At 38.9% G+C, this 27,333-nt stretch overlaps 1 protein-coding gene across 7 annotated transcripts in view; it reads right to left on the bottom strand.

The window, feature by feature from the left end:
* LOC116313967 (pleckstrin homology domain-containing family A member 7-like) overlaps positions 1-27,333 on the bottom strand; it is a 134,590-nt gene that overhangs the window by 18,051 nt on the left and 89,206 nt on the right. For 5 of the 7 annotated variants that reach the window (XM_039614499.1, XM_031731824.2, XM_031731825.2 and 2 more), the window contains 6 exons: positions 21,582-21,686; positions 20,018-20,090; positions 17,021-17,121; positions 6,177-6,358; positions 3,828-4,373; positions 1,825-2,380 (listed from right to left, as the gene is read on the bottom strand). In XM_039614499.1, the coding sequence (XP_039470433.1) occupies positions 1,825-2,380; positions 3,828-4,373; positions 6,177-6,358; positions 17,021-17,121; positions 20,018-20,090; positions 21,582-21,686 (1,563 nt within the window). Of the gene's footprint in view, positions 1-1,824; positions 2,381-3,827; positions 4,374-6,176; positions 6,359-13,056; positions 13,709-17,020; positions 17,122-20,017; positions 20,091-21,581; positions 21,687-27,333 lie in introns of those variants that run through there. The other 2 variants (XM_039614500.1, XM_031731827.2) reach the window with 2 other exon arrangements.

The raw sequence follows: 27,333 nt of genomic DNA, 5'->3' as shown, positions 1-27,333 counted from the left end.
ACTTTTCTGAATAAGAAACCAACTGATATTGCATTTAACAGGGGGGAAATCAGACAATGGTGCAATCTGGGAAGTAAGAATTAGATGAAATACATTCATCAATATATGCAACAGAATGCTGTAACAGCAGTTTGTGTACTGTCATCCTAATCAAGAACATCTACACAAGCTATCATTACAGAACATAACCCTTGTACATTACAACATTTCTTTGGAATACTTCTCTTTTTTTCCCTTTTTCTTGTATTATTATGTGATTAAATCTTGTGCATCTGGGGATTTGGGCATCATAAGATGATTCAGAGAGTGTAAGCTAACTACCTAAAATGTAATTATGATGCCAAAAAACAGTGCTTCTTCCCTGTTATGTAAAGTTTTAATCTCATTCCGTTGATTAAGAACTGCCTGTAATTTTCACACTGTGTGTGGACAATTCTCTGTGCACAGTATCACCACTTTGCCTACAGAAACGTGGACATTATTAATGTTATCCTTTCATGCATTAATTTCATCCATGCATTAATTATAGTGTATCTGGAAACTACAGCCACAATTACAGCCTAAAGTCTTTTTGAGTGTGATGCTACACAGTTGACACACCTATTTTTGGGCAGTTTCTCTTGTCAAGTGCACAGCCATTTTCACATATCTCCAGGGCTGGGCTCTGGCTAGGCCACTCAAGGACATTCACAGACTGTTCTCTAAGACACTCCTTTGTTATCTTGGCTTGGCTATCTTGGTTCATTGTCCTGCTGGAAGATGAACCTTCACCCCAGTCAGATCCAGCACACTCTGGAGCAGGTCATCATCAAGGACGTCTCTATGAAATTCTGCATTCATCATTTATCTGCATTTCATCCTGACTAATCTCCCACATCAAAACATCCTCACATCATGACGCTGCCACCACCATGCTTCACTGTAGGGATGATTATTACGATAAGCTGCGCCCGATTTCCTCCCAATGTGATACTTGGTATTGAGGATATAGAGTTCAATCCATGTTTCATCACACCAGAAATTTTGTTTCTCATTGTCTGAGAGTCTGTTACTTGGCTTTTACTAAGGAGTGGCTACAGTCTGGCCACACTGCCATAAAAGCCTGATTGTGGAGTACTGCAAAAATGGCTGCCCTTCTGGAAGGTTCTCTTTTCTCCACAGAGCAACACTGGAGCTTTGCAGAGTGACCATCAGGTTTTTGTTTATTTCACTGTCTAAGCTTTTCTGCCTTGATCGTTCAGGCTGGCCAGGCTGGTAGTACAATACTGGTAGTTCCAGACTTCTTCCAATTACAGACAATGGAGGCCTCTGTGCTCACTGAGCCTTCAATGCCGCAGAAATGTTTCAGTCCTGTTCCCCAGATCTGTGCTTCGATACAATCCTGTCTCAGAGGTCTACAGACAATTCTTTGCACTTCATGGGCTGGTTTGTGGTCTGACATTAACAGTCAACTATTGCACCTTATATAGTTTTCTTAATCATGTCCAATCAACTGAATATATCACAGGTGGACTCCAATCAAGTTGTAGAAACATCTGACTGATGATCAGTCGAAACAAAATGCACCTGAGCTTATGTTTGAGTGTCATGGCAATGGCTGTAAATACTTATGTACATGTTATAATATAGGTTTAAATTTTATTTTTTTTTACGAGAATATCAAGCAAACTTTAGGGTATTGTATGTAGAAAGTAATTTAATTCATTTTTGGGATAAGGCATGACAATCTGGAAACTCTGCACTGTAAACATGAAACCTAAAACCTAAAAACTATAACAACACTGAACCACTATAACGAACAGTATGGTAGCTGGGTTATCTTACCTTAAACAGCTGAGATTTGGTCCTACGAGGGGAAACAGTGAAGGGGATGTTCAACACGGATATATCACTCACAGGCTTGACTGTCACCCGCTCAGCCGGCGTGTGTGGCCTCCGTGCGGGGGACAGGGTTCGGCTGATGCCAGGAGGAGGGCCTGGTGGAGGGATGTCTGCAGATGATGGTGGTACTGAGACACAGCGAGGAGCGCCCTCTGACCTAGGTGCTGAAGAGGAGGGAGGCACAGTAGATGGTGGGCGGGGGCCAAATGGATACTCTGGGGCCGGGGTGTAAAGTGGTGCGGTAGGGCTGCCGTGACGGTACTGGTGGCGCTGCTGCCACTCATACAGTTGCCAGACAGTGTTGGACGCCGGGCCCCCCTGATCTGGGGTCAGGCGGAAGTGACTCAGGCGGTCCTGGGCGTACTTGTACTCGCCGAGTCGGCCAGGTGGGGGACTTTGGCGAGGAGTTTTTGGCAGGGTTTGGTAGGCGTCCATGGAGGTGTACTTGTGTTGTGTTGGTGGTGTGCGACGAGGGAGGGTGTTCTCTCTGGATGGGGGACTGTTAAGTAGAAACAGCAAAAAAACATTAGGCTACTTCTAAGGCCAAAAAGGCAACATTGACACACCATTAGCACTTAATTTGATATAACTCATAACCCAGTGTTGGATCATCTCTAACACTGGGTTATACGTGTTTGCATTTCAACTTCAGTTTTAAGGTTTAGTCTTCAGTCAACTTAAAGATGTCCAGACGTTTTTCTTTCCAAGCTCCTTAGACTACGATGACCTGGAAGACTGAGAGGCTTCACAGACAAGGTTCAGTCTTATTTACAGGATAGGTCTTTTAGTGTTATTTCGGACAGGTCTCAGTTGTCCTCAATGAAGATGACCTGTGGAGTACCTCTATGATCTGTCCTTGGACTTTTCCTGTTTACTTTATTCGTTACTCCTGAGGTTCATCATTTGAAGGCATAGTGTGAGTTTTATCTCCTATGCAGATGCCACACAACTATACATACAGAAGTAAATGTTACTGGCATACTGCCTCTAACACGTGAGCTCCATATCTGTAAAGTTTGGCCAATACTGTAAAAACCTTGGGGTGACTTTTAACAACCACTTCAGGTTAAACAAGCTTGTTATTTTAGTTGTCCAGTCTTGTTTTATGCAGATTAGGAGACTTAGTAAGATCAGCTCAATTTTATCCAAAACAATTGTAAAGATGGTCATACATGGTTCTATCTCCTCTTTGTTAGATTATTGCAATTTATTCTATACGTTTAAGCTACAAAAACTACACCAACTTATAGCTGTTCCAAAATGCAGCCAGACTTCTTACTAAACCAAAAAAAGAGAACATTTCACTCCAATTTTAGTTTCTCTTCATTGGTTACCCATTAATTTTAGAATTAAGATTTTAATTATAAGAATTTAGTGTTGATTTTTACGGTTCGCTCTGGGCTCACACCAAAGTACATTTCAGATCTTCTGACACCATACGCTCCTGGTCATAGCCTTAAGCCCTTACCTAAAGTTCTGCTGCCCATCACACAACCTTGGCTGAGCACCAAGGGTAATCAGGCTTTTTCGATCAGGGCACCCACTCTTTGGAACAATCTCCCTGAGGAGAAGGTTTCAAGGGGAGCTCACTATCATCTTTTAAATCCCTCTTAAAGACATATTCTTCATAAGCAGGCTTTTTCTGTGCCTCCACTTTCACCTTCATAACTGTTTTATCATCTTCTCCTAGTGATAATTTTTAATGTACTTTAATTTTTCACATCTGCTGCTAATTCACCTGTTTTTTTTTTTTTTTTTTTTTAAATTGGCTTTATCTCTCACTTTCATCTCCTTGCGCTGCCAGCATTCCGATACCTTATAAAGTTTCACTTTTATCTGTTCTTAAATTTTTTATTTGTTTGTTTCCTATCTTGCTCTGTGAAGCACTTTGTAACTTTGTTTGAAAAGCTACAAAAAAAACATTTTTGTATATTGCAATGACCTACCCTTTGTACTCAGCCTTCTGTACTTTGACCCACTGCTCCACCTGTTCAAGGGTACTTCTCCTCTGAACGTGCTTTTGTGTGTTATTAGCAGGTGGCTCTGGGGCCCTTTGATACGTCCCTGCTGCGATGCCGTTGGGTTCCAGTATGGGGCTGGGTGTGGAGACGAGGCCATTTCTTGTGCAAATGCTGGAGGGCAAAGTCGAAGCGGCTCGTGACGGAGCACGGGACGGCACCCTGGACACAGGTGCTGAAGCCGAAATGTGATCTGGCTGTGGTACGGCAGAGGGTGCGGGATTAGATGGGAGGGAAGTGTGCGTGTCCATTTCTAGGCCAGTGCTTCCTATGGGGGGATCCAACATGATGGTGGCAGGAGAGTCTTTGTGAAAGCTGCAACGTTCCTCTGTGTCACGGTGTATGGGCTCCAGGAGAACCTCATGAATCATCTGTCTTGTTGTCTCAGAATCAGAAGTCTTGGTCTTTTGGTGGCTTACATGGTTTGTCTGTGGGACAGCCTGCTGCGACAACTTCTCAAACTGATCAGCTGGTCTGTGGAGAGTGGAGATGACAAAAATCAATGAATGCTGTCGTTTTACACTCTTATACCCTTAACATTGTAATTAACAATATCTGTAATTAGGATAGCAGTTTGGTTCCTCAGGCTTTTCGAAGGATTGTAGTTGTTGGGTCTGCGCTTCAGCAGGCCCGCTAGTTCAGACTTATTCCCGTGAACAAAGCAAGCCAGAACTTTAACCAGTTTTTTACTTGCTAGCAAGGGGAGCCGGACGGCAGCACTCCTGCCCTCGACCTCAAAAGACTCCAAAGAGCCAGCCCCCCCCCGCAGCCTTTTATTCTGTGACACACAGTTTCACAAACACCCATTGTAAAACCCCCCTATGGTGAGTCATAAAACTAAGCACTGAGTGTGTACGTGTATGCATGTGTGTGTGAGTATGTATGTGCACGTGAGTGAGTGTGTGTGTATGTGTGTGTTTGTGTGACTTCCTGCTGATCACAAAGAGTCATCTCCCCTCACCCCTGTATATGCTTAGCTTCCTCTAACGGTTTACCATACATAAGCACAGGTGAGGACATAAAGGCAAGAAGTAAACATCCTCACTAAATAAGGACAGAGACAGAAGAATGTCTTTGATCATACAGCTTGAACCAAGACTTACAAATTAAAACAATGACAACATTCACAATTTCAACCTAACAGTAGTGGCTCCTCCTCAATAACAATCAAGTCTGTTTCATTTAATTTCACTGATACCCCGTACACATCATAATCCAAAGTTCTAGCATTTTAATCTTTTTTTCTGTTGTAGTGAACTCAATTTGCACTAGATGGTGACTATCACATGAAAGGGAAACTTTTCATCAACATCCTTAACTTTATGAGCAGGGCAAAGACCAAAGAAGTCACAAAGCAAACAGATGACACTCAAAGCCTGTAACCATATCTCTATTTCAACCACATTAATGAAATCCCATGTAAAAAAAAAAGCACTCAGCCAGAAGATATAGGCCAGTCTCTGGCACACCAAATCATAGTTAGTTTAGTTTTAAAGAGGTGTTCAGACAAGCCCAGGTGATACTGTCCCTGTCAGTGGCTCACATCTGAAAATATCAGAATGAATTAGCACTACAGTGAGTGGTTTCTCCTCATTGCTGTGAACTGTGCTAAATATAGTGTTGCTAGCTATGCATTCCATCCATTTGCAATGAAAATAAATATTTGCATACTGTAGATGTAACCCTTTTAAAGTACTTTAAGCATGCAGTCACAGTACTTTTAGTTTAGCTTTTACAAACACTGGAAAACGGGTGAAAAAGAGGTTAAAGAAATTCCCATCTGGAAGCTGTCTTCAGCTACGTTTCCCTTTCGTTATTCACAAACAACTAGTGTAGTCTTGTGGGACTGCCCCCAAAGAAAAAAACACAAGATAATGAAAATAAAGCGGTGCCAGCGGCGGGTATCTGAGGTTGCTTGTGAATGATGGACTTATTTGATCTCTGCCCCTCGTAAACATATTAATAATTCATGAAGGAAGCTGCCGTTTGTTGAAAAAAAAAAAAAAGCACCCACATCAGCAATCAGAATGTATTTTTTGAATGATACTAATATTACAAACAAATTCACTGCACTCATATTTTGGAGAACCAGGAGTGGAGCAGGACATTTTTTTATATTATTCTGTGAATCTTTAGGTATGATAAAAGACAATACAGTGCAAAACCAGCACATCTCAAATTGCGAATGACAACATTCCTATTTAAACTATAGGACTGTATTCATCTGTGTTACACTGGAAAAGAAAAAAAAATGAGATGAATAATGTTAATAATGACCTGATCATCGCATCGCTGTGGTTCTGCATCCGCGCGGCCTGGTTCATGGCACTAAGCCAGGTGTTCATGTCTTCTTGGGTGTCGGCACTGAAGTAATAGGTTCGCATCCCAGTGTGCTCTGCCTGCGAGCCAATCACAGAGGTCTGCTTGTAAATGTACGAGCGCATACCAGTGTGGCTAGCCTGTAGGAAGAGAAAGGAGGCTAGGTCAAGTCGTGGTCAGAGAGGCACAGACATTACCCGAGAGACAGAGTGCTAGATGGGCTTCAATTCTGAGAGACAGGGTGATATCATGCTGTCCAACAAGAGAAACAACATCAAGGCCAACAAAAGCACTGACCAGTACAGAAAGAGTGAATGAAGGAAATCACACAGCAGAAATACAGAGACAATAACGCCAGCCAGTTACAACCCACAAAGGCACAACCTTCAAGCAATGAGAGGAAAGATACTGTGCTATGATGGAAAACAAAAAGTTAGTGTCAGGGCAAAGATCCCTAACCCCCAATTTTCTTCATGAACTTGTCCCCATTTGAACCTTTTTTTCTTCCTACTTCCATTTCCACAACAGTAAAAATACAACAGCTTTTATAAGGTGCTTGACAAGACAGGTCCATAAATCACAGTGGACTGCAAAGAAAAACGTAGTTGTCCAATAAGGCAGCAAGTCTACTGAGTTATTACATTTAGCACTGATAAATTTAAAATGAATATATCTTTATATACCTTTAAAATTTAGAAGGATATTAGTTCACATTCACTTAATTATTAGATTAGATTAGATTAGATTAGATTAGATTAATGTAGCTTCAGTCTAAAGACCAAACATTGAAGTCTGCAGCTGTTCAAATGTAGGTGAGCATTTAACAGCTAGAGAGTTTGATATTTCTCTCAAAAATTATACAGGACAGAAATAGAACCAAAGGTGAATGAATAATTGGACTCTCTTTAAAAAAAAAAGAAAAAAAAAGCAGCTAAAAGCACAGCTGTAAGCATGAGTGCTGCTCTGTGCCTCAACCTACACTATAGTAACTCTAAACTTGATGATATCTCAGCTTGTTCCACTTCCCCAAATAGCTCTAAAATCATTTAATGCATCTCTAAATAATTTGTCTGCAGATATCTCCTACATTTCCCCTTTACTGCCCCCTAGAAAACACATGCAGAATAGTTATGTTCAGCAGGTCTTTCTGTTTGTGTAGGAGGAGACAGCAGTAATACCAGCACTAGCACAGTAAGTGCATAAAAGGGAGGGTTTTTTTTTTTTTAAGTCAAAGTAAAAATGATTTTTTTTCTTTACTCAAAAATCAACATGTTCTTGGCTGCACTGCACTGAGGTCTACTGAGAATACCATCAGAATGGAAGTTAGCATCTCTGCCTCTCCTGCCAAATCCCAAAGTTTTGCTGAACTATGAAACCCAAGGAAAGCCTAGAGATGCTGAAGCCAAGTACTGTTTGATAATTCATCTATAATACACACTCAGAGAATATTTTTGCTAAATAACTAAACATTATGTCACTGATACTGTAATTTGCCAGCAATCGTCAGCAATGGGATAATATAGCATCAAAGAAGCAGACCGGCCTTAAATGTAACGAACAGTGTATCCGTAAGGCAGTTTTTAATTAATGAAGTCTAAGTGTTTAGTATGCTCAATAAAGATCTCCGTGTAAATGTGGGGTTATTAGAGCTCCTTTTAAAGTGAGCTGCACTCCATTGAGCACAGCTCTATAAATGTCCTACTTTTCCCTTTCCTTCCTTTTTTCCTTCCTGCAGTGTTTCAGTAGTTGGGACTGGAAGACAAATGAGAGCACCCACTCAACAACAGATGCATTTTAATTTAAAGTAATTAGCCAGTCTTCCCTGTCCCAATCCACTGTCTGAATAATGAAGGCAGGATAGAGCAGTGTGTACGGCGTGCTGTTGTGGGATCCACAGAATTTCTCTGAGATTTTCTTACTCGGTTTATAATGTGATAAAATGAATGTGATTCTTGCATTCTTGTATTACAGCGTGACAGTCGGGAACACACAAAGCATCGCTCCCACGCCGGCTGTTTAATGTACACACTTAACACGCTCATGAATAAACCAGACTGTCAGTCCTGCTGTTATATCCCTGTTAATATAAACTCTAAATAAACCCTGGCAAACAGACGCACACATGCACACACACAACATGAGAACTCACCTCCCCTCTGCACTGCAGCTTAAACAAGCTCATTTCGGCGGCTGCAGCGAAGCACTACTAAAATAACTTGGAATATAATTCTAGTCACTATGCTAAAGTGTGGGCTTGACCCTGATGCTGCTACATATTTGAAGATCTGGGAGGTAACTGCATCCCTCACCTGATGCACACAGGACTCAATAACCTGGCAGCTAAGCAAACACTTTCATGAGCTTTAGGCAGATGGAAACAAGGGAGGGGTATGGATGGGCTACGCATTGAGGAAACCTTATTTGGACTGTATGGAGGTGATGATAATGCCCTCATTATGAAGGTTACAGATTATGGTTGCTGAGCTAATACATATTATCCTTTGACATATAGGATGATCAATTAAGTAAAACATGTGATAGATGATTTTGTGGGTGAACTTTTTCTCATTGTAACAAGGACTAAAAAAAAGTACTATTTTCCGCACTATAAGGCGCACTTAAAATCCTTTAATTTTCTCAAAAATCGACAGTGCACGTTATAATTCAGTGCGTCTTATGTATGAATTCTGGTTGTGCTTACTGACCTCGAACTGATTTTATGTGGTACATGGCACTCAAAAATCTGTCAAAAATGTTTTAGTATGACTTTGGCAAGCTATGAAGCCGCACTGCTTGATGGATTGTCGGAGCAGTAAGGCTACCGTAGTCAGGAGCCTCGCGGAGTAATCCGGTTCCAAATTCCGTTTCAGGTCCCAAAGTCAAACAAACACTGCAGCATCACTGAGAGGTAAAAACTGTCTAAATTCTATCATCTTTAATAAAATGATTAGCGTTGCTGCTTTACCAGGTTTAACAATTAAGTTTAGCATCCAGGCATCCATGAAAACAGGATTTATTAAATTTAACAGTTAGAAGTTAGCAGGAAGTTAGCTCGCTAGTTTCCACCTAAACATGATATAGCATGTTCTGACTGAGAGATTTGTGAAAAAATTAAAACGTACAGCTCTGCTATCACTTCTAACATAAATGAAGACAGAAAATTAAACAGCAGTGACTTTTGTAGGGTTACTGAAGTTGCGCTAGCTGGTATATAATGAGGTGATACGTGATCGCTAGCGACACAGCTATGTAGCATAACACAAACAGTGAAGCTGGAGGATGAATGTTAACTTTTTTCCACTCAATAAAAGTTAACGTGAGGGTTCACGATTGTTAGGGACAAATGCAATCGCATGGCAGGATGCTGTAAACGGACCAAACTTCAGTCAGGAGAACTGAGATAATCCATCCACAATACGAGGTTATTAACTGAAGTACTGCAACAACACGGGAATAGAGCAGCTGCGAGAGAATTCAACATTAATGAATCAATGGTACGGAAGTAGAGGAAGCAAAAAGAATGAGTTGAGTAAAGTTTGACTTATCTGACTGTTTTGTTTCGCTTAATGCGCCTTATAATCCGGTGCGCCTTATGTATGAAAACAGACCCGTTCATCGACAGTGTGCCTTATAATCTGGTGCGCCTTATGGTCCGAAAAATACCGTACTATTATTTCCCCACACTGGATCATCTAGGACAGCTATCCTGTCCTATCATAACAAGACTAAAAAGTCCCCAAAAGCTAAAATAAAAAAGAATATTATCCATTGCTCTTTAAATGGTAATGTTTTTGTATGTCATTGACATTTCTGAGACTAAATAGTATATCAACAGATGGAAAAATAATCAGATTAACCAATAAAGAAAAAATTAAATGGCCACCCTAGCTCATCTTTAGTAATCTCCTTGTAACTAGTGCAAACATCTCAGACCATAGCGTAAAACAGTAAACTGTATAATACAATATAAATGTGCTATATCCAAGCATTTGTATTCAGTACAGCTGATCTATATGTAAAGAAACAATTAAAAGATGCACACTACAAAAAGAATCCTGCCACCCTTTCACCACAGGTCACATCATTCATTTAAAATGTGCCATCAAAAATTTTCATGTCTCTACTTATTAAAAAATAAAAAGCACACCAGATTGAAATAATTTTTCTTTTAAGGTCATTGTGTGTCTCTTTACAGCTTCAAGTGCTCCAACTATTTTTAGATTGCTCCCTGGAAGTGTGGCTGTGACCACTTGAACTCATGAATCTGAAATGGCTGCTAGATTTCCTCTATTCAAGAAAAGGGGTGGAGAGGCTCATGGTGCCAACTCTGGAAAGTAACTAAATATTGATTTGGTTCAGCCAAAAGGATTTTGCCTTTTCAGTATGACAGGACACTTGGTTTGATGATTTGTAGTGAATCTTCATATTCCTCAGGGCATTACAGTAACTACTACACACGACTCAACAAAGGAGTGGTGGAAGGTGGGAGAAAAAAAAAGAGCATGCTTCTGTTCACACTTCTACCCTGGCCTCTGGATCTTACCTTAGCAGGGCCTCAGGTCCGACAACGTTTGATATTCTTGGCATAAAAGTAAAAGTCCCTTTAACACAGAAGTCAATGTTTTCTCTCTGCATAAGTTTCATGTCCAAGGTGAAACTGCACATGTGTATCTGCAAGTGGTCTAAACAACACTTTAACAAAGTGATCCAAACTTAGCAGGAGTCCTGGAAGTGGCCCAGACAAATTTGAATCAAGTAAGGTTTTTGCTTTTATCAAGCTTTTTATAACATTTCAAATTATGTCTGCTTGTTTTGAAGATGACTTTGCACTTGTTTGCTGCGGTGTTTGGTTAAAAAAAATATGTACGTTTGCCATGATGTTACCCAGAAGAAAACCACAGATGTAAACTGTGAAGGGCTCAGTTGGCCTTTCACTGTCAGGGCTGGAGATGTGTTAAGGCATTTCAGGGGCCAGGAAACAGGCACGGAAACTAGTTAACAACTACTCATAAAAGTGAACTCTAGATATGTCCAAAGAACATGCTAAATATCTTGATGAAAGCAGCACAGCATCCTCAGGAAGCAGCTGTCAAAACACGCCTGTTCACTCACCGTCAGCACTCTGACAGATGGCCTCTTACAGCTACAATGGGACAGGCTGCTTGATGAGAGAGAGGGCGGACTGTGCTACTAGTCAGATGTTTAGCCACGTGCAGGAATGCAGAGAGCACAGATGCAACCAGAGGTTTAGGCACACATTTGTATGGCAGTATGTTGGAGAAAGCAAATTCAGACTCTAACATAAATGATAGAAACTACAAAGGCTTAATTTTGTGGATCCTCTGCGCACAACTTCTACCGGACCGTACACATTTAAAAGAAGAGAGAACTCCCGTCTCAAATCGCCAGCCTTAAATTTTTCCTCATTTATTGATACATCAGTACTGATGACAAATAATGACACAGTGCAACACACATCACCAGCAGTCTAAATTAACACTGGGAGTCTCTGCCTTTAACGGGAATGCTGAGTGGGTCATTCAGCACTGAGAGCATGACCGATACACCTACACACCGAGTTCATACACAGCTCAGCCTCTTTTTCTCTCTGTTGTTTGTGTCTGTGTGGGAGTTGGTTTCAGTTTAGGGTGTTTCTGGCAATTTGTTTCCTTCACTATGTTGTTCAATTGTGCTTTATTAATTTAAAAAAATTTAATAAATAAAGCACCATTTTCTCACTACTTGTTTCTGCTTCCAATTCACAGCCACCAATAGCTGCTATCACTTCCTTCCTCTCCATATCTTATCCATTCCTTTCCTCTCTTTATTATAGTTTCCAGTTTGAATCATTTCCTATCCCTTCCTGTTTTCTCTCTCCTTCAGCTTGAAAATATCACTTACCACTTGCACTAACATAAGCTTACAATAGCGCCTGCCCCATTCCTGTGGACAGCCCCCCACTCCAAAGAAAACACAAGAAAAAAAAAACAAAAAAAACACGCACACATGCACTCTCTCTTTGTCTCTCTCTCTGGCACTATTTAGAGAGTCATTGTGCTCATAAAGATAAGCCTCAGCATCAGCCAGAGCACCACAAAGCTCCTGATAAGGCACATTCTGCGAAACTTGCTACAGCAGAAATTGAATCTACACACACACAAAAAAAAAAAATCCAAATGAAACAAGAACTTGTGGTGGCTCAGAAATGTCACTGTTTCGGCAAGCAACATGCCAAATTATTACATTATTCTTTACTTTAAAGATTCCCTAAACAGCAGCTGTTTTAAAGAGAAGAGAGAAAAAAATGTAACGTTTAGGTGACTGAGGGGTTACATAAACTGCATCTAAAGCAAGAGATTTCTTGCAGCTTTTTAAAATGACTTTTTCCGCTCTTTCTCACTGGAACAGCAACTTGAGGTGACATGACTTCCAAATAAAGCTTTTCTCCTTGCCATCAAAAAAAATTGCATGCTGGTACAGTCGATGTAACAGATGGGGCAGAAAGCAAGAAGGGCGCAAAGATGAACGATAAGCTCAAAACCAGATAAGGCAAATACAAAGATTCACACTGCGATAAGAAGTAGGCGAAAGTGAAACAGGAAAAACAACAGAGGGGAAATTAAATAAGAGAACACTGATGAAAAAAAAATGAAAAAGACACAACAACTTCAGCCAAAAGAAGATGTTACTATCAAGACATGCATCAGAAATCAAAAGAATATACAAGGTTGCTGTATATTCTGTCCAGTCTGAATCAAAAGGCCACACCAAAGGCAGACAACATGGATATATAAGGCTTACATCTGGCAAAGTGAGAGAACATGAGAGCATAGAGTACCTATTTATGGGAGGACTGTCACTGGATGGTGCGACACTCTCAGGGCGGGAGGGAAGTCCCAGTCAGGCAGCCAGCCAATGGGAACAAGAGAGGGAAGAGCATTCAGTGAATAGGGGAAGGAGGGGAAAGTAGGGTGGGAACTTGTCGTGGGAACCCGAAGGCACAATTTGTGCAGTCCCAATGGGTATACGTTGATTTAGTAGTCAGCAGATGCACCGTTCAAAAACTGTAGTTCAAATCAAATACCCACTATTATCTAGCACAGGAAGGTAGTGGTCTTCTTTTTGCTTTAAAATTGTTGTTTTGATGTTGTGATGCATGCAGTGTTTAATGAAGTGGGGCACTCTGCATATGACCGTACATACTGACAGTGGTGCTAAAGACCAACTTAACACCAGGTTGAGTATCAGTGCGTCGGTTTAACCTCATCAGCATCCAGAACAAGTTATGTGCATAGTTCAATGTTTTCAAAAGGGTGAATAACTGTATATACGCCAGAGTGATGTCACACTGTACCTGGGGTGCACTTCCACATCACTGCATCAAGGAACTTTTGGAAATCATCACTAGTATATTATAAGCCGATTTAAGGTTGCTGAAAATATCATGAATAAATAAAAAAGCAAGAGAACTTCACCGCTTCCTTTAGGGTTTCCAGATCATGGTGTAAGTAAAAATATTTCATCTCTGAGCCAAACTGATGTAGGATTTTTAAGACCAATATCACGACAGATATTTGGTATTTTAAAAAGACGACATATAAGCCGATATTTTTGTTCATTTCAGACAGTAAGTTGTAAGTAAGTAGTATCAAGTAATATTTTATTTCAAGGCAACCAGAAAATAATCACGAGAAAGCACTGAACCACAAACTTAACACATTTTCATGTAAATACATATTAGCTACCCATCTTAATCTTTTCTGGTGATTAAGAGCCCTGTAATGTACTTCATATGTTTGTTTGTTTGTTGGGTCACTACTGACTTCTTGGTTTTAAATATATTATTATTGATTATTATTTAACTATATAATTATTACTGTGTCCCTTTCACTGTTTTGAGAGACAAAGTGTGAAATGGTTACGGTATCACTGATGTCAACAGACACACAAGAGCCTGTTTTATTAAAAAGGTTCACTTTGGCATCTAAAACAACACTAGGTTTGCTGAAATAACAGTCTCGAGGAAGCAAATTATATGTTCCACAGTATCTTAAATTCTGAAAATAACGTCAGAATGAGCAATGGTGCATTATAATTAGCAAGTGTCCCTGAGAAACTGTTTTTTCACACCTTATGGCATGTCTAAAAAAAATTAAGTTTAAATTGCAGAGAAACAAAATGACTAAATGGCTCCTGATATGTCTTTTTAACATCTAACTCATGCACTGATTCAGTTTGTCAAGAAAACATTGTAAAGATGGAGAAAAAGCTACAGTAAAACGTGGTTTTACTGGGTTTATCCCCCACTACAGCACCTGTTGGTTAAGGTGAGACAGGTATGTTTGGATTCCTCCAAAACGACTCAAACGACTGACTACAGCGAATGCCTTCGGATAAATAATAGGCGACCCATTCTGCCCACTGCCTACTGGACGGGCAGTGGAACACTTTGTCTTACATGTGTTTGGGCTCTTCTATCACAAGGACAAAAGCAGAAAATCTTTTCTCAGTGTATTTAGGTTTGGATCTACTGAACTCTTCTCTTGTTTCCATTTTCTGTTTTTATTGATTTCTTTTTGTGTAACCTTTTACATTTTGGGGCTATTTTGTTTTGTGATATTGTATTTATTTTTATCAGGCTATGTTGTTTTTAATGTTTTTAAGCTGCAGTGCTACAGTAAATTCCAAACTTTTGGGATAAAGTATCGTATCCATCTTTTCTATTCATCTAGTTTCAGCATGTGCAATGCAATCATAAGTTTTATGAATCTATTCATTAAATTAAAAAAATAAATAAAACAAAAAAGGTGATTCAAACTTTGCCAGTCTTGTTTCCGAGTTCATCTCCATGCGCGCCTAACGCTGCTTCCAGAAATGCCATTTTTAGATTGTTCCTTGGATGTCCTGCTCTGAACATCTGAGCTTGAAAATCTGCAATGTAGGCTCCTCTACTTTGTCAAAATGAAATTTAACTTCAACTTTATTTGGAGAAAGAGGGCACAGGTGCAGGGAGCCAAATCTGGCAAACGATGCAGGTGGTCAGCAAAGACTGTGTTGAAAAAGCCAAAAATCTCACATGGTTTAAGGTGCTGCTGTGAAACAGCGCACAACAGTGTGTGGCATCATTTCAGCAGCAAACATCCTCCCTCAGTCTTTGCAAAGCTCGGCACTGACAGCCTGACCCTAGGGGATAAATTCATGGTGCGCAACCTCTTGAATGTACGAGAAAGCAAAACACCTGCGCTTATGCACAGCCTCTGGGCTTGGACACTGTGGTGCTTTCCAGAGAAAACCTCCTGTTTGGTCTCTGACTCTTTTCAGCTGCAATGGTCCTTCATGTGAGCTGCATCACTTTCATTCATTTGACAGAGAAATTTATATTTGATCTCCATGCAAGTTCAAGATCCATCGTGTAATCAAAAAAAGCCAAAACAAAACAAAAAACATTCAGAGTATCTTCATACTGCAGCCAAACTGGAAGAGATGCAGATTTCCTCAATGAGGAAAGACGAAATCTGCCAAATTTAAATCATGCATGATTTATTTATTTATGTATGTATTTATTTATTTATTTATTCATCTATGTATTTTGGGGGGCAGCTGTCAATTCAACTAGAAGGTGCTCAATTTCAGTCACCTCAATGACTATGTTTCAGTGTGTAAAGACTCAAAATATATCTCGCTAAAGAACAATTTATGGATCTTTTGCTTATCTCTGGTCGCAGGAATGTGTCTTTAACGGCCAAGAAAACATGCTTCTTGGCCATTGAACCAAAAGTTCAATTAACCATGTTCGCAAAAAGTAAATAAAAACCCTGTGCATATATTGTATCTTCTTGCAAATGCGCAATGAAATCCCTCCTGCAGTATAGAACAGTGCGTGCTGTACAGTAATCCAGCCTCTTAATTTTACACATGTTGGACTTAACTCAGAAACTTGTGCCTCAGGGAACAGAAAAGCTTCATGCCATTCCAGATACGCTTGTCTGTCTCAATAAAGACACTGACAGACAATCAGTTGTAATGGACATTACTACAACAGCTGGTAAGTGCTGCACAATGAAGCTGAGTGGTGGCTTCACTGGCAGGTTATTACTGTAGGAAGATAACAGTCTGTTAAAGAGAAAGAATTGTATTTCATTTCATTTCAATTTGAGAAGGTCATGATTTAAAATCGAATAAACATTTTAACTGTAGAGAAATATAAACTCTGACTTTCTGTTTTCAACCCAAAGACGTGTTACTGCTATGAAGTTTACCATCAGACAAAAAACAGTGTTTGCACACATAGATCACAAACATATGAATAAATATGTTTATAAACTTATGTTGTATGTTTTCATACAGCAGGTGTTACACAGGCCTTCTGCAGTAAAGCAGTTTTTGTGTTGTTATTTCAAACTGCTGTCAGTGATGATATAGACCACTTCTTGGAAAGTGCTTTAAATAGCAGGGGCTGTTTTATCTCAAGTGGCTCCTGTGGGAATAAAACCCATTATCTATACCTTATACATGATGCCTCTTTCAATTTGTGGCCATGTTTAACATTGTCACGGCAGAGCTGAAAAAATATTACAGTCTAATAAATTTCTCTTCCCGACACACCTTAAATTTTAATGTTTAGATGTTTTTGGTGGTTTAATTGGCTAACGGGACATCAGTATATGAGAAACGCCCAGAGGGAATCATTCCAAGTTTTGTTTTTAACCAAGAACCAAGAAAAAGCGCAACTATAAGACAGAAAAAAAGATAAACAGCAATCAAAAGCTGATAAATACTCTGTATAACAAAAAGAGGCGTACCTTAAAGGCATACTTGCGGTTGATGTGATCCTCGAGTCCCACTGGTGAAATGACATAGCTGGGCAGAGGAATACTGCCCAGGACTGACTCCTCTCTGCTGTCTGGAGATAGAGCGGGAAAGAGAGAGAGAAGAACGAGAGAGGGGAGGTCAGCGGGGTAAGGTGAAGGGAAAAAAAAAAAAAGACAGGCAAGAGATATAGAGGAAATGAAGGAGCGACAGAATAAATATCACTCATCAGCCCACTAATTTCATCACTGCCAGCCACCAGTATCACAACACTGACAAACACGCACTCATATGACATCACTCATACCACAGTGTATGCCAAACAGTAAATGACCACTGTGGTATGCCAGTGTCACAGAGTTAAAGCTCCTCTGCTCCAGCTGGCAGCCGGCCACCTGTCCTCAGCCTCTGCCCTGTCCAGTTTACACGTTGAGATCACAGTCAGCACATGCACACACACACACACACACAGATTTGTCCTTTGTAAGAACCATCACTGATGCAATACAGTCTTCAACTTTTACCCTTTAAAGAAAAAAAAAGTCTCCAAAAACACTTCAGTGTTTTATAAATAAACATTTATCACATATTTGTTTTCCACTGAATATTGTGATAGCATGCTAGAATGTGTATGGTAAGGACAGTGTCTATGTGCAACGATTACCACATCGTAAAATTTAGCAATAGTATGAAAATGTGTGCGTGTGCATGCAGCACCTGCGTATGTGGGCGGTTTGGCTGAGAGGTGATAAGACGACGCTGTAGCTAAAGGGGTAATTGGTTAAAAATAATTCAAGGACCTTTGAAGGGGACATTCCCTAAATGGTGGGCAAGATAGTGGGGTCTTTTATCTGCTCTGCCACGTCTGTCTCACTCACACACTTTGCGGGGTATGACATACAGTGTACAGCCCCTTGAGGCAAATTTGAGTTGCGATATTGGGGTTTAAAAATAAAACTGACTTGACTGAAAACAGACCACAGAAGACATATGAGGGGAAAAAAGAGGAAGAAACAAAGGGGCCTCATTCATCAATGATCCCTGCACACAGTCACAGTCATTTGTGAAAACAGTGCGTACAAATATTATCTTGTGTGTGAGAGTGTGCATAAATTTCGAAGCACTCAGCACCATGCGTGTGTAGATTGCTCCCATGAAGGACTACTTACAAAATGCAAATGCAGCTCACACAATAAAACTGCTGGAAATGCAAAAGCACAATACCAACCAAATAATCATCTCTAATCTGAGAACTTTATTGGAGAGGACGTTTTTAGTGACAGCAAAGCCCTCCAGAGACTGATGTGCAATCACTAGATTCAGTTTGCTGCAGCCAGTCTTTCATCCCAAGTGCCATCAGCTTACTCCAATATTAAAGAAGGACAAAGGCCATGCAGGTGCAAACATAAGACTTACTGATTCTGGATTTTCTGCACTCTCAGATGGGTCTGAATAAAATTGTGCATTTCAGTTTTGTAAGAGTTGCTCATAGGTTGTTCCCACAAATACCACTATTTTCTTTTCTTTTCATGTAAGCAGCAACAAGGCTATTAAAGTAAAGTGGGCTTCCATAGATGGGTTAGGGTTAAAAATACTGAGAATTTTAAATTTTAAATTTTATTCTAATTATAATCTGAATTTCTAGAACTCAGCTTAGCATTTTCAAATTCTTGTTTTCCCATAATCATCGGATCAAAACCAAAAGAAACCCAGAAAGAAAATGACAAAGAAAAGATGTGAGAATCATTTTCAGCAACTGCTAATTCATTTTTATATATGCATTTAATTGTGTAATGTCGTTTTAAGGATTCAGTATTTTTATCAAAATATAATGTTGTATTAAAAAAAAAACTTACTGTAAAAGCTCTGACATTTATCATCAAAACAAGAAAATTCCTAATAAAAAACAAAGATAGCAAAGGAGTATTTGACTGTTTGGGTAGGGAAGGGAGGAGATAAGTCGTGTTGAAGAGAGAGATCAAGTGTGTTCATGTTGGGAGGAGAAACCTTTGAACTGAGCGAGAAGACAGAAAAAAGGGAAAAAACAAAAACAACAGAATTGATTTCACCCTCCTGTCGAGGTGAGCAGGCAGAGGAGCGTGTCCCAAATGTTTGGTCACAACCATGGAGAAAAAAAAAGGCATGGAGAGATAGATAGCGACAAGCAGGGAATGGTAGACCAATTATGATGGTGTGTGTGATGTAGAGCATCGGTGTAAGCAGTGTGTACATGTTCATTGGTTGGAACCAAATAACAGATATAGAGATTATTGCTCACCTAAACTGAATTTCTGGCTGCTTTGTCAGCTGCAGTTTACCGAAAACTGTCATAGTCTACTTTAATCTTTGTCCTTTAACCTTTTGCATTGATTGTAGATATTTCCATCCTCTTACAATAAACGCTCCTCACTGGAAGTGTGTCATTTTATGCATTTAATTTTTCAATCAATACCCAAGAGAAACATGCAGAGTATAATACAGCCTAATGAAATGGCCATTTTCTCGTCTGCATCAAGTTCTACAAAGTTTGGACGAGACACTGCGAGCTACTGAATCAATGATAAGCTACTTCATGAAGGCTGCAGAGGCATGCCAGTTATGATGTGTGATTTCCTTTAATGATGTTTCAATTATTTTGTCTTAAAAGGAATTTTTGAGGATTAACAGATTATAACTTTTCATTTAAACTGCTCCTTCTTACACCCTGCTTGGGCTGGCTCTGTCCCAGTGTCACAATACATCAGGTTGGGATAGGACGGAATTTTTTTGCTTGCTTTTCTCCTTTCTTCATAAATGTCAGTTCTGGCATTGTTATGCAATACACATATTAATGTGAATAATAATTAAAAAAACAAATATAAAACAAAAAGAAATTGACTAGAAAGACAAACCTGTAGTTTATAGAGCTCTCTTGGTAAATCAAATGTTATTAGCACAACAGGGCATTCAGATCCCACACTACTTTCACTTAACATTCCACAAAGACTTACCTTTGTAGTAAAACAGACAGAAATCAGCCAAGACAAACCATTTCCTCTTCCAAAGACGCATCCCAGAGCTGTCCTGAAAAACAAAGAGAGGTAAAGAGTTTAAGTGAAGAATGCATAAATAATAAGATGAAAAGTACCACTAACTGGAGTAGATAACAAGCAAGACTAGAGAGCTCTTAAATAAGAAGAGAGAGGAGGTAATGAGAAAGGAAGGAAGAGCCTGAGAAATAAGGATGCAGAAAGGGGAAGTGAGGGACAGCCAAAGCTAAAGCTAAAGTAATGAAAGGATAGTAAGGTGGGTACATGCAAAAGAAAAGAGAAAAGATAGAGGGGGAAGGGAGTGATCATTTGTCCTCATTCGCCGGCTCACTGAGTCTGCCATGAGTGCTTTACTGCCCATTTTGTCTTTTATGTCCTTTGGCTGAAAATAGGTCCATTTGAAGAGCTGAGCAGATACAGCAGTGGCTGAAGATGTATGATGCTACGACCATATAATACAAGCATGTGAGTGGATGAAAGGCATAAACTGCATTATGTCAGTCTGGCCATGATAGTGGACATCTGTGCATCAGTGTGTATAATTATTTATAGCAATGTGCTTATATTTATGTGCACCAAAATAAGATTCAAATTGTGTGCATTCATGCACCCCACAGCATTTTAAAGGGTTTCTTTCTAATTAAAATATAATTTAATTGCAGTAAATAGATCGTGTGCACAGTTGCGAGTGTGCTACTGTCTGTGTGACTGTGTGGGCATGCCTCTTTGTGTGGTCATTAAAATATTGCTTCATAGTAACATCACTCACTGTTTGTCTTGTATGGAGGCCAAGAATCTCCCAGTGGGATGATGCCAACAACAGATATTTTAAGTATAACTTCAAATAAACAAGTAGTCTCTAGTAACAGGCTGTCTGTGATTAACAGCAGGTGTTCTACATTGCTAAAGCAAAGAAATAAATCAAGAAAAATATCAAACTGGGTTACTGAAGGAAATGTTAGAGAATCATGCTGGATTAAGGGATTGCTGACTAAAAGAAAGCACAGTACCAGTACTCTCATAAATACTTAATTATACAACAATTATTTGCTCCATAACTACTATTATCAGGCTAATTGCAACTTTTATTAGCATGACAGTATTTCATTAAGTGTCTGCAGGCTGTTTAAGAAACTAGCCTAAAAGCTATGTTTTATATATTTATAGACATAAAAGTTAAAAGCTATATATCTATAGCTGAATTATGAGTTAGCTGATCAAGAGAAAAAAGAAGCTATAATCTGTGTTTTCTGACATTTTATATAAAACGTATTTGGTTACTTTAAAATAATAATTGCCGAATAAATAAACAAAAGTATTATCTAATGTAGTAAACACCTTTTTACACCATTATGTAAACTTTTCACATTTATTTTCATTTTTAAATCTTAAACTATCACAAAGTTGTCATATTCAGGCGTAAAACAAAAGCAAATCAAGCAAACCCAGTTCAAACTTTATCAACAGTAGTCTTAATTTGACTGTATGTAAGTTACAATTGGTGTTTCCGTTTGAGTGTCCCAACCTGTTTGTACAGCCATCCGCGGACCACCACAGGGACATTGGGATTCCTCTTGATGGACTGCTCTCTCTTCCCAAAGCTGTGCACCTTGCCACTGGACCGGGAGCCCTGTAAAAGACAGAAAGAATATAGAGAGATTTTATGTGACATGCGTTAAGTTAACAGTTCATCTGTATATTTTAATACAACTTCTGGAGCCTTACTGCAGATTTTTCTCTGTGTAAAACCACTTGCTTAAGGCTGACAGCAACTGTCCTATTTTACATGGAAGCGATAGCTGCAGCAAGCAGGGGTGAATCTAAAGGGGGCCATGGGGTGTACTAGACCACATGAATTTCAAGGCTTTTGTAATATTTTTTCAGAGTAAATGTGAAATAATATACAATATTGTGTTAATTAAATTGTCTTAACATTTAAAAATATAAGAATAAAAGCTTTTTTCATAAGCCAATAAAATGTACATGGGCCATTAAACTCTGAGCCACTGACCTGAGGGTTGTTAGGCTGGATACTGAATTATTATTAATATTAATCAATGTTTGCAACATAACAACACCTGTTTTCAGCAGCAGAAACACTTGCTTCCTATTAATGTCAGAAAGCCTCCAAGATGACAGAGCAAACTTTTTTTTTTTTTAACTTTGATCTTTGACTGTACTTAAATAATTTATTTCAATATGACACGTACATAAAAGGGTTTAGTTGGCATTTTTTTGGCAGATGTTGTATGCAGTTAAACCTTAAAACACTCCAATTTCTGAAATGGAAACCAATGAGCAGTTCATTCTGAAAGACCTGTGTTTTTTCTCTTTGGAATATTTATTATTTCTCATTAATAAGACAAAAGTATTTTTGACTCAATTATTTGATGGAATAAACAACAGATTACTCGATTACTAAAATAATCGATAGCTGCAGCCCTAGTGTGATTGTCAGACCAAAGAAAGAGCGAGGAGGATGTAAAAAGAGAGAGCGAGATTATAGAGGACTAGGAATAACCAGGTGAGTAAATTGGCAGAAAATTAACTTTAGTGAAAAAATTTCAAATTTACAAAAAAAGAATTATTTTTCACAACATAATTTTACATGTGCACACACACTCATACACACACAGACACGCACACAAACTACAGATCTTTTGATTTCATTTACTTTTCAATTTAAATTAAAAAATGTTTTCATATACATTTCTTATGAAAAATGAGTGATATATCCTCATTGAAGCATGATTTGTGAGAGGTACAGAACGCCATTGCACTAATTATTGACTGAAATGGTTGGTAATGGAGTTAATAATGAGATGTAAACAATCTTCATTCAAATTTTTTGGTTTCTCGCACTTTTGGATAAGTAAACATGCCCAGAGTCAAACTGACCCAGAAACATTATACTGTACCTGGGAAACAAACATAACAGGAGGGTTAAGTGCTTGATGATTTGGTGGACTGACTGTACTGCATGTGGTTAAGAAACTGAAACAGTGTTTGGTCAGCACCGCTGAGTCTTTGCCTCAGGTTGAATAACTTAAGAATCAATCCTAAAACTGGTGTATTATACTGAAATCTGTGATTAATAATTCTGAATTATTGTTAGAAACTGCAATTGTCATCCAACTAATGAGACTGTTTTTAAGGCAAGACTGTAATGTGTACCCACTGAATTAAGGTTTGCAGAGGTGAAAATGGTTGACTACATTTGCAAACAGCATATTCAATTTATATTATTACATGGCATTGTAGGCACAACAATATAACTGTTGTTCATATTTAAATTGAAAAAACTTTATTAATAAAAATATGTGCATGTGTATGAATATGTAAACAAATATATTTGGCTATTTGAAGACTGTTTGAATTAATTGAAAGAGCAGGTTTTGTTTGTTTCATCAGGGCACTAAGACCACTTTTCTAAGGTAATTATCATGCTATAATGATTGTAATGTATGCATGTTCCCCATCTCCTAGATGAGAAGACCTATCTTGATGAAACTTTGGAAAAAATATTGCCTAGTGCACTGTGAGTGCAAACACCTATATGACATACAAATATTTTATACAAATCCCACAATCACATATATTTTTACATTTAACAGTTCAAATGAGCATGAATGGAATGTCAAATAAGAATGGTGTATCACAATCTAACGTATCATAGCACACACATACTTGCATGTTGACTATTTCTGTGACATTTTTGTGTATGTATGTGTATTGGGAACATAGAAAGGACTACAAAGGGGTGCATAAGGTAACAGGAGGCAATGGTACTCCAAAAGTCAACATCCAGATGTCAACTTCTGCTTCACGTTTACCAGCAACTGTTCGTGAACAGCTTTTTCCTTGATGGGAAGCGTATCTGCTTAAATTCTGAACTGCTTGAATAAAGCCTGTCTGACTACATTGAGGATCGGAAAATAACCAGCTTCTCTACATAAGAGAAATTAGGCCAATTTTACATCAACTAGCAAATGCACTGTTCCACCTAAGTTCTCTGGGAATAGTGCATGCTGACCTCAAACCTGGAGACATAATGGTTGTGGACCGCCATCAGTCTCCCATCAAAGTCAAAGTTATTGACTTCCCCCTGCACTGACATGAGGATCTCTCATAAGGGACTCAAAATTGCTGCTTTCACTCAGAGATCTGGTAGCCACTGATAGCCAGCCCTCAGCTGAATGTCAGCCGCTAAGTGTCCCCCCTCTTTCCCTTGGGACGTATCTACTTTCCACTATAAACACGCCCCTTTCACCCAATTGCAGTGTCACCATGAGATGGTGCTTTCTTCAAAAAAAAACAAACAACTTTGACTTGTATAGTTAGCTATAGATGATTTTCTCTGTATTATTGTAGGGTCTTTGCCTTATAATATAAAGCTCATTGAGGGTACCGTTTTGATTTGGCGCTGTTAAAAAAAACAATGAATTGAATTTCACATTCTTTTGACAGCTTTCGTAAAGAAATAAAGAAATAAATTTTTTGCATACAAGCTTCCTTGTAGATCCCAAACCAGATGTGGAAGTTAGTTTTGAGACTGATAAAACTTAATTTTTCATTTAGCCTATTGCTTGCTGGGTCTTATTTCTTCAGACCTCTGTTTAATTATGAGCATGTCCTTCATTTTTTCTGTTAGGCTGCAACTTAATATTTTGATTTATTCTTTAGATTATGTTAAAATCTTATATTGTGCAAAAGTCTTGCGCGATCCATAATTTCTCTAGATTTTACATAATAGCACCCAGACTTTCACCTAGCTTGTTTTTTTTTTTAAAGTGCTCTCTGGCTTTATGAAGGCGTTTCAAAGCTGTTCTTTGGACACAGACTAAGTTAAGCGGCAGACAACTTGAGTAAGCAAGCTTGAATGGGATCATTAGATATTACTGTTAATTTAGTGGGAAAAGGTAAATGGCGAGAATTACCAATAGTTTTAAGCACAGTAGCTGAGCTATTGAGTTCACTCCTACAGCAGCATTTCAATGACCTTATTAATCATCAGAAATATTCACAACAAAGTGCCACATCTCCAATAAGGGCGCATATATATATTAGTGTAGCAAGCCTGTAAATGAATGCGTCTCCACACTGCTTTACCATTACTACTGGTTTTCCTAAATGCCGCATAGGGGCGTTACTACTCATGATTGAATCATCCAGGCGTCCTAGATGGGGGATACCAATACGGTCACCCATCATTCGGCAGTCGGTCAGGATTCAACCAGGGATCCATCATGGCCCTGTTGCTGATGAGGTGGCCATTTTAAGTGGCTGTATCTTAGCTGCTGCAGCTCATCAGTACCATTCATCTACTGTGCTAAATTAGCTTGGTTAATTACCTATATGACTGCACTAAAGGCACCTTGGCATATTTCTTCTCCTTAAGACAACCGTGGTAAAAAAGGCAGCAAGCAAAAGCGGGACAGTTTACTGTGTTACAGTAGGTTATATTTGGAAATAGGCTGTCTGTGTCTCATCAGACCATTCAATCTTACTTATATCACTGAACAAACTTTCACCCACACCATGATTTTCTCTTTTCGGCTACCCTTCTTTTTCTGCCCTAGTTGTGATATAATTACAGCCATTATATGAGCGCAGACAATTTTTCCACCAGATCTCTGTGACAGTCACTCTTGCTATGACATTTTTCTGACATTGACAAAGCCTCTTTAGACTGGCAGGCAGAAGGTTAGGCACGTGGGCTTGTAACCTGCAGGTCAATATTTCAACTGCCAGACACAGGAAAGTCTGGCCTTTGAATCTGACTGACTACCATCAAAAAAAAAAGTGAAGGGAAAAACTGCAAGAACACTGGGAGTATTAAAAGACTGTGGTGATGTGCATTATCTTTGGAAGAAAATCCAGATTCTTTTTAAAAATGACCAGAGTAAATTAAAGTTAGGTAAAGGTAAAACCTCTGTATCCTCATTTATTTTAAGATGACCTTGAATATCATAACTAACTTATGCAGCTGTAATATTACATTTGGGGTTATAATATTGGAAGGTGCAATATTAAAGTTTTTTTTAAACCAAGGTTATTGAATAAATTCTTTTTAATTAATTTATGTAAATATATTATTATAACTGTCATTCTCATTCAGAGCCAAGGAGACCTTATACCAGCTTCCACTGGGTGAAACCAGGGGCAGATTAATAAGATTTAGGTGGCCCTGGGCAAAACTTTTGATGTGGACCCAGGTGACCTCCATGTTTCCACTGTGTGATTTTGTTTTTTTCTTGATTCTTGTTTTGTTTATTTGCATATATTTAGTAAAGTTTTACTAACTGGAAGACATCAAGCATGCCTTAAATAAATTGAAATAATATTTTGGATATGTAATAACAGAGGTGCTGACTTAAATCAAGACATTTTAACTTTGGCTCAGCTACTGCAGTGCAGGTGGTAATTACAGGAGACTAGCACATTAAATTCTGCAGATTTGGGGTGCTGGAGGGTATTGCAGTATTTAAAAGTGAGGGGAACACTGTTAAAACAGGAAAGGACTTTGACAGAAGATCATTGGAAATAAGATGCAGTAGGAAAGAAAATAAAAAACAGCTGTGATATCACCCGCCATGCACAAACAGTAGCTCATACTGAACACATCATTATGTCAGATAACTGCAAGAAAAAATGCCTTGAAAGCAGGTAGATTTTACTATAAGGAATACCCTGACAGGCCAGTTCTTACACGCATTTAACATTTTGTTAGTATTCAGTGCCATTTCAGCCCACTGACCTATAGCTGTCATTACGAATGTTCATTGTACATATTCAAGTAATACAGTAATACTGGGTGCTGGTGTTTCTTTGGCTAAACAAACCTTTCTTAGATTCTTGTTTGTGCCGGCCTGCTGGATAACATACTTGTATTGTACACTGTGCAAATATTCAAGAAATCTCATTAGACCATCCTCTACTCTCAAATCCTCAGAAGAAGGCCTGTTCCCCCGGCACCACATATACACATAAAGTAAGACGTGTACACCCTGTCACCTCCCCTGCTGGTATAAAAAAACATTTGGCATGACGGCTGCATAAGTGTGTGAATGGACTGGTAGCAGCACCAGGAGGCATCAGCAGCTGGAAAACAAAAACAAATGCACTCAGTAATTAGTGAGAGGATTGGTTGACAGAGGATGACACAGTTCAATCATGTCACACTAGAGTCCCATATCTGTAAATATACTATGTGTGTATTTCAGAGATATTTCTTTCTCTGTTATGTGTGTGTGTGTGTGTGTGTGTGTGTGTGTGTG

Source organism: Oreochromis aureus, linkage group 7, assembly GCF_013358895.1.
Source record: "Oreochromis aureus strain Israel breed Guangdong linkage group 7, ZZ_aureus, whole genome shotgun sequence".
In the NCBI taxonomy this organism is placed as follows: domain Eukaryota; kingdom Metazoa; phylum Chordata; class Actinopteri; order Cichliformes; family Cichlidae; genus Oreochromis; species Oreochromis aureus.
This window is presented reverse-complemented; position numbering and strand designations above follow the sequence as displayed.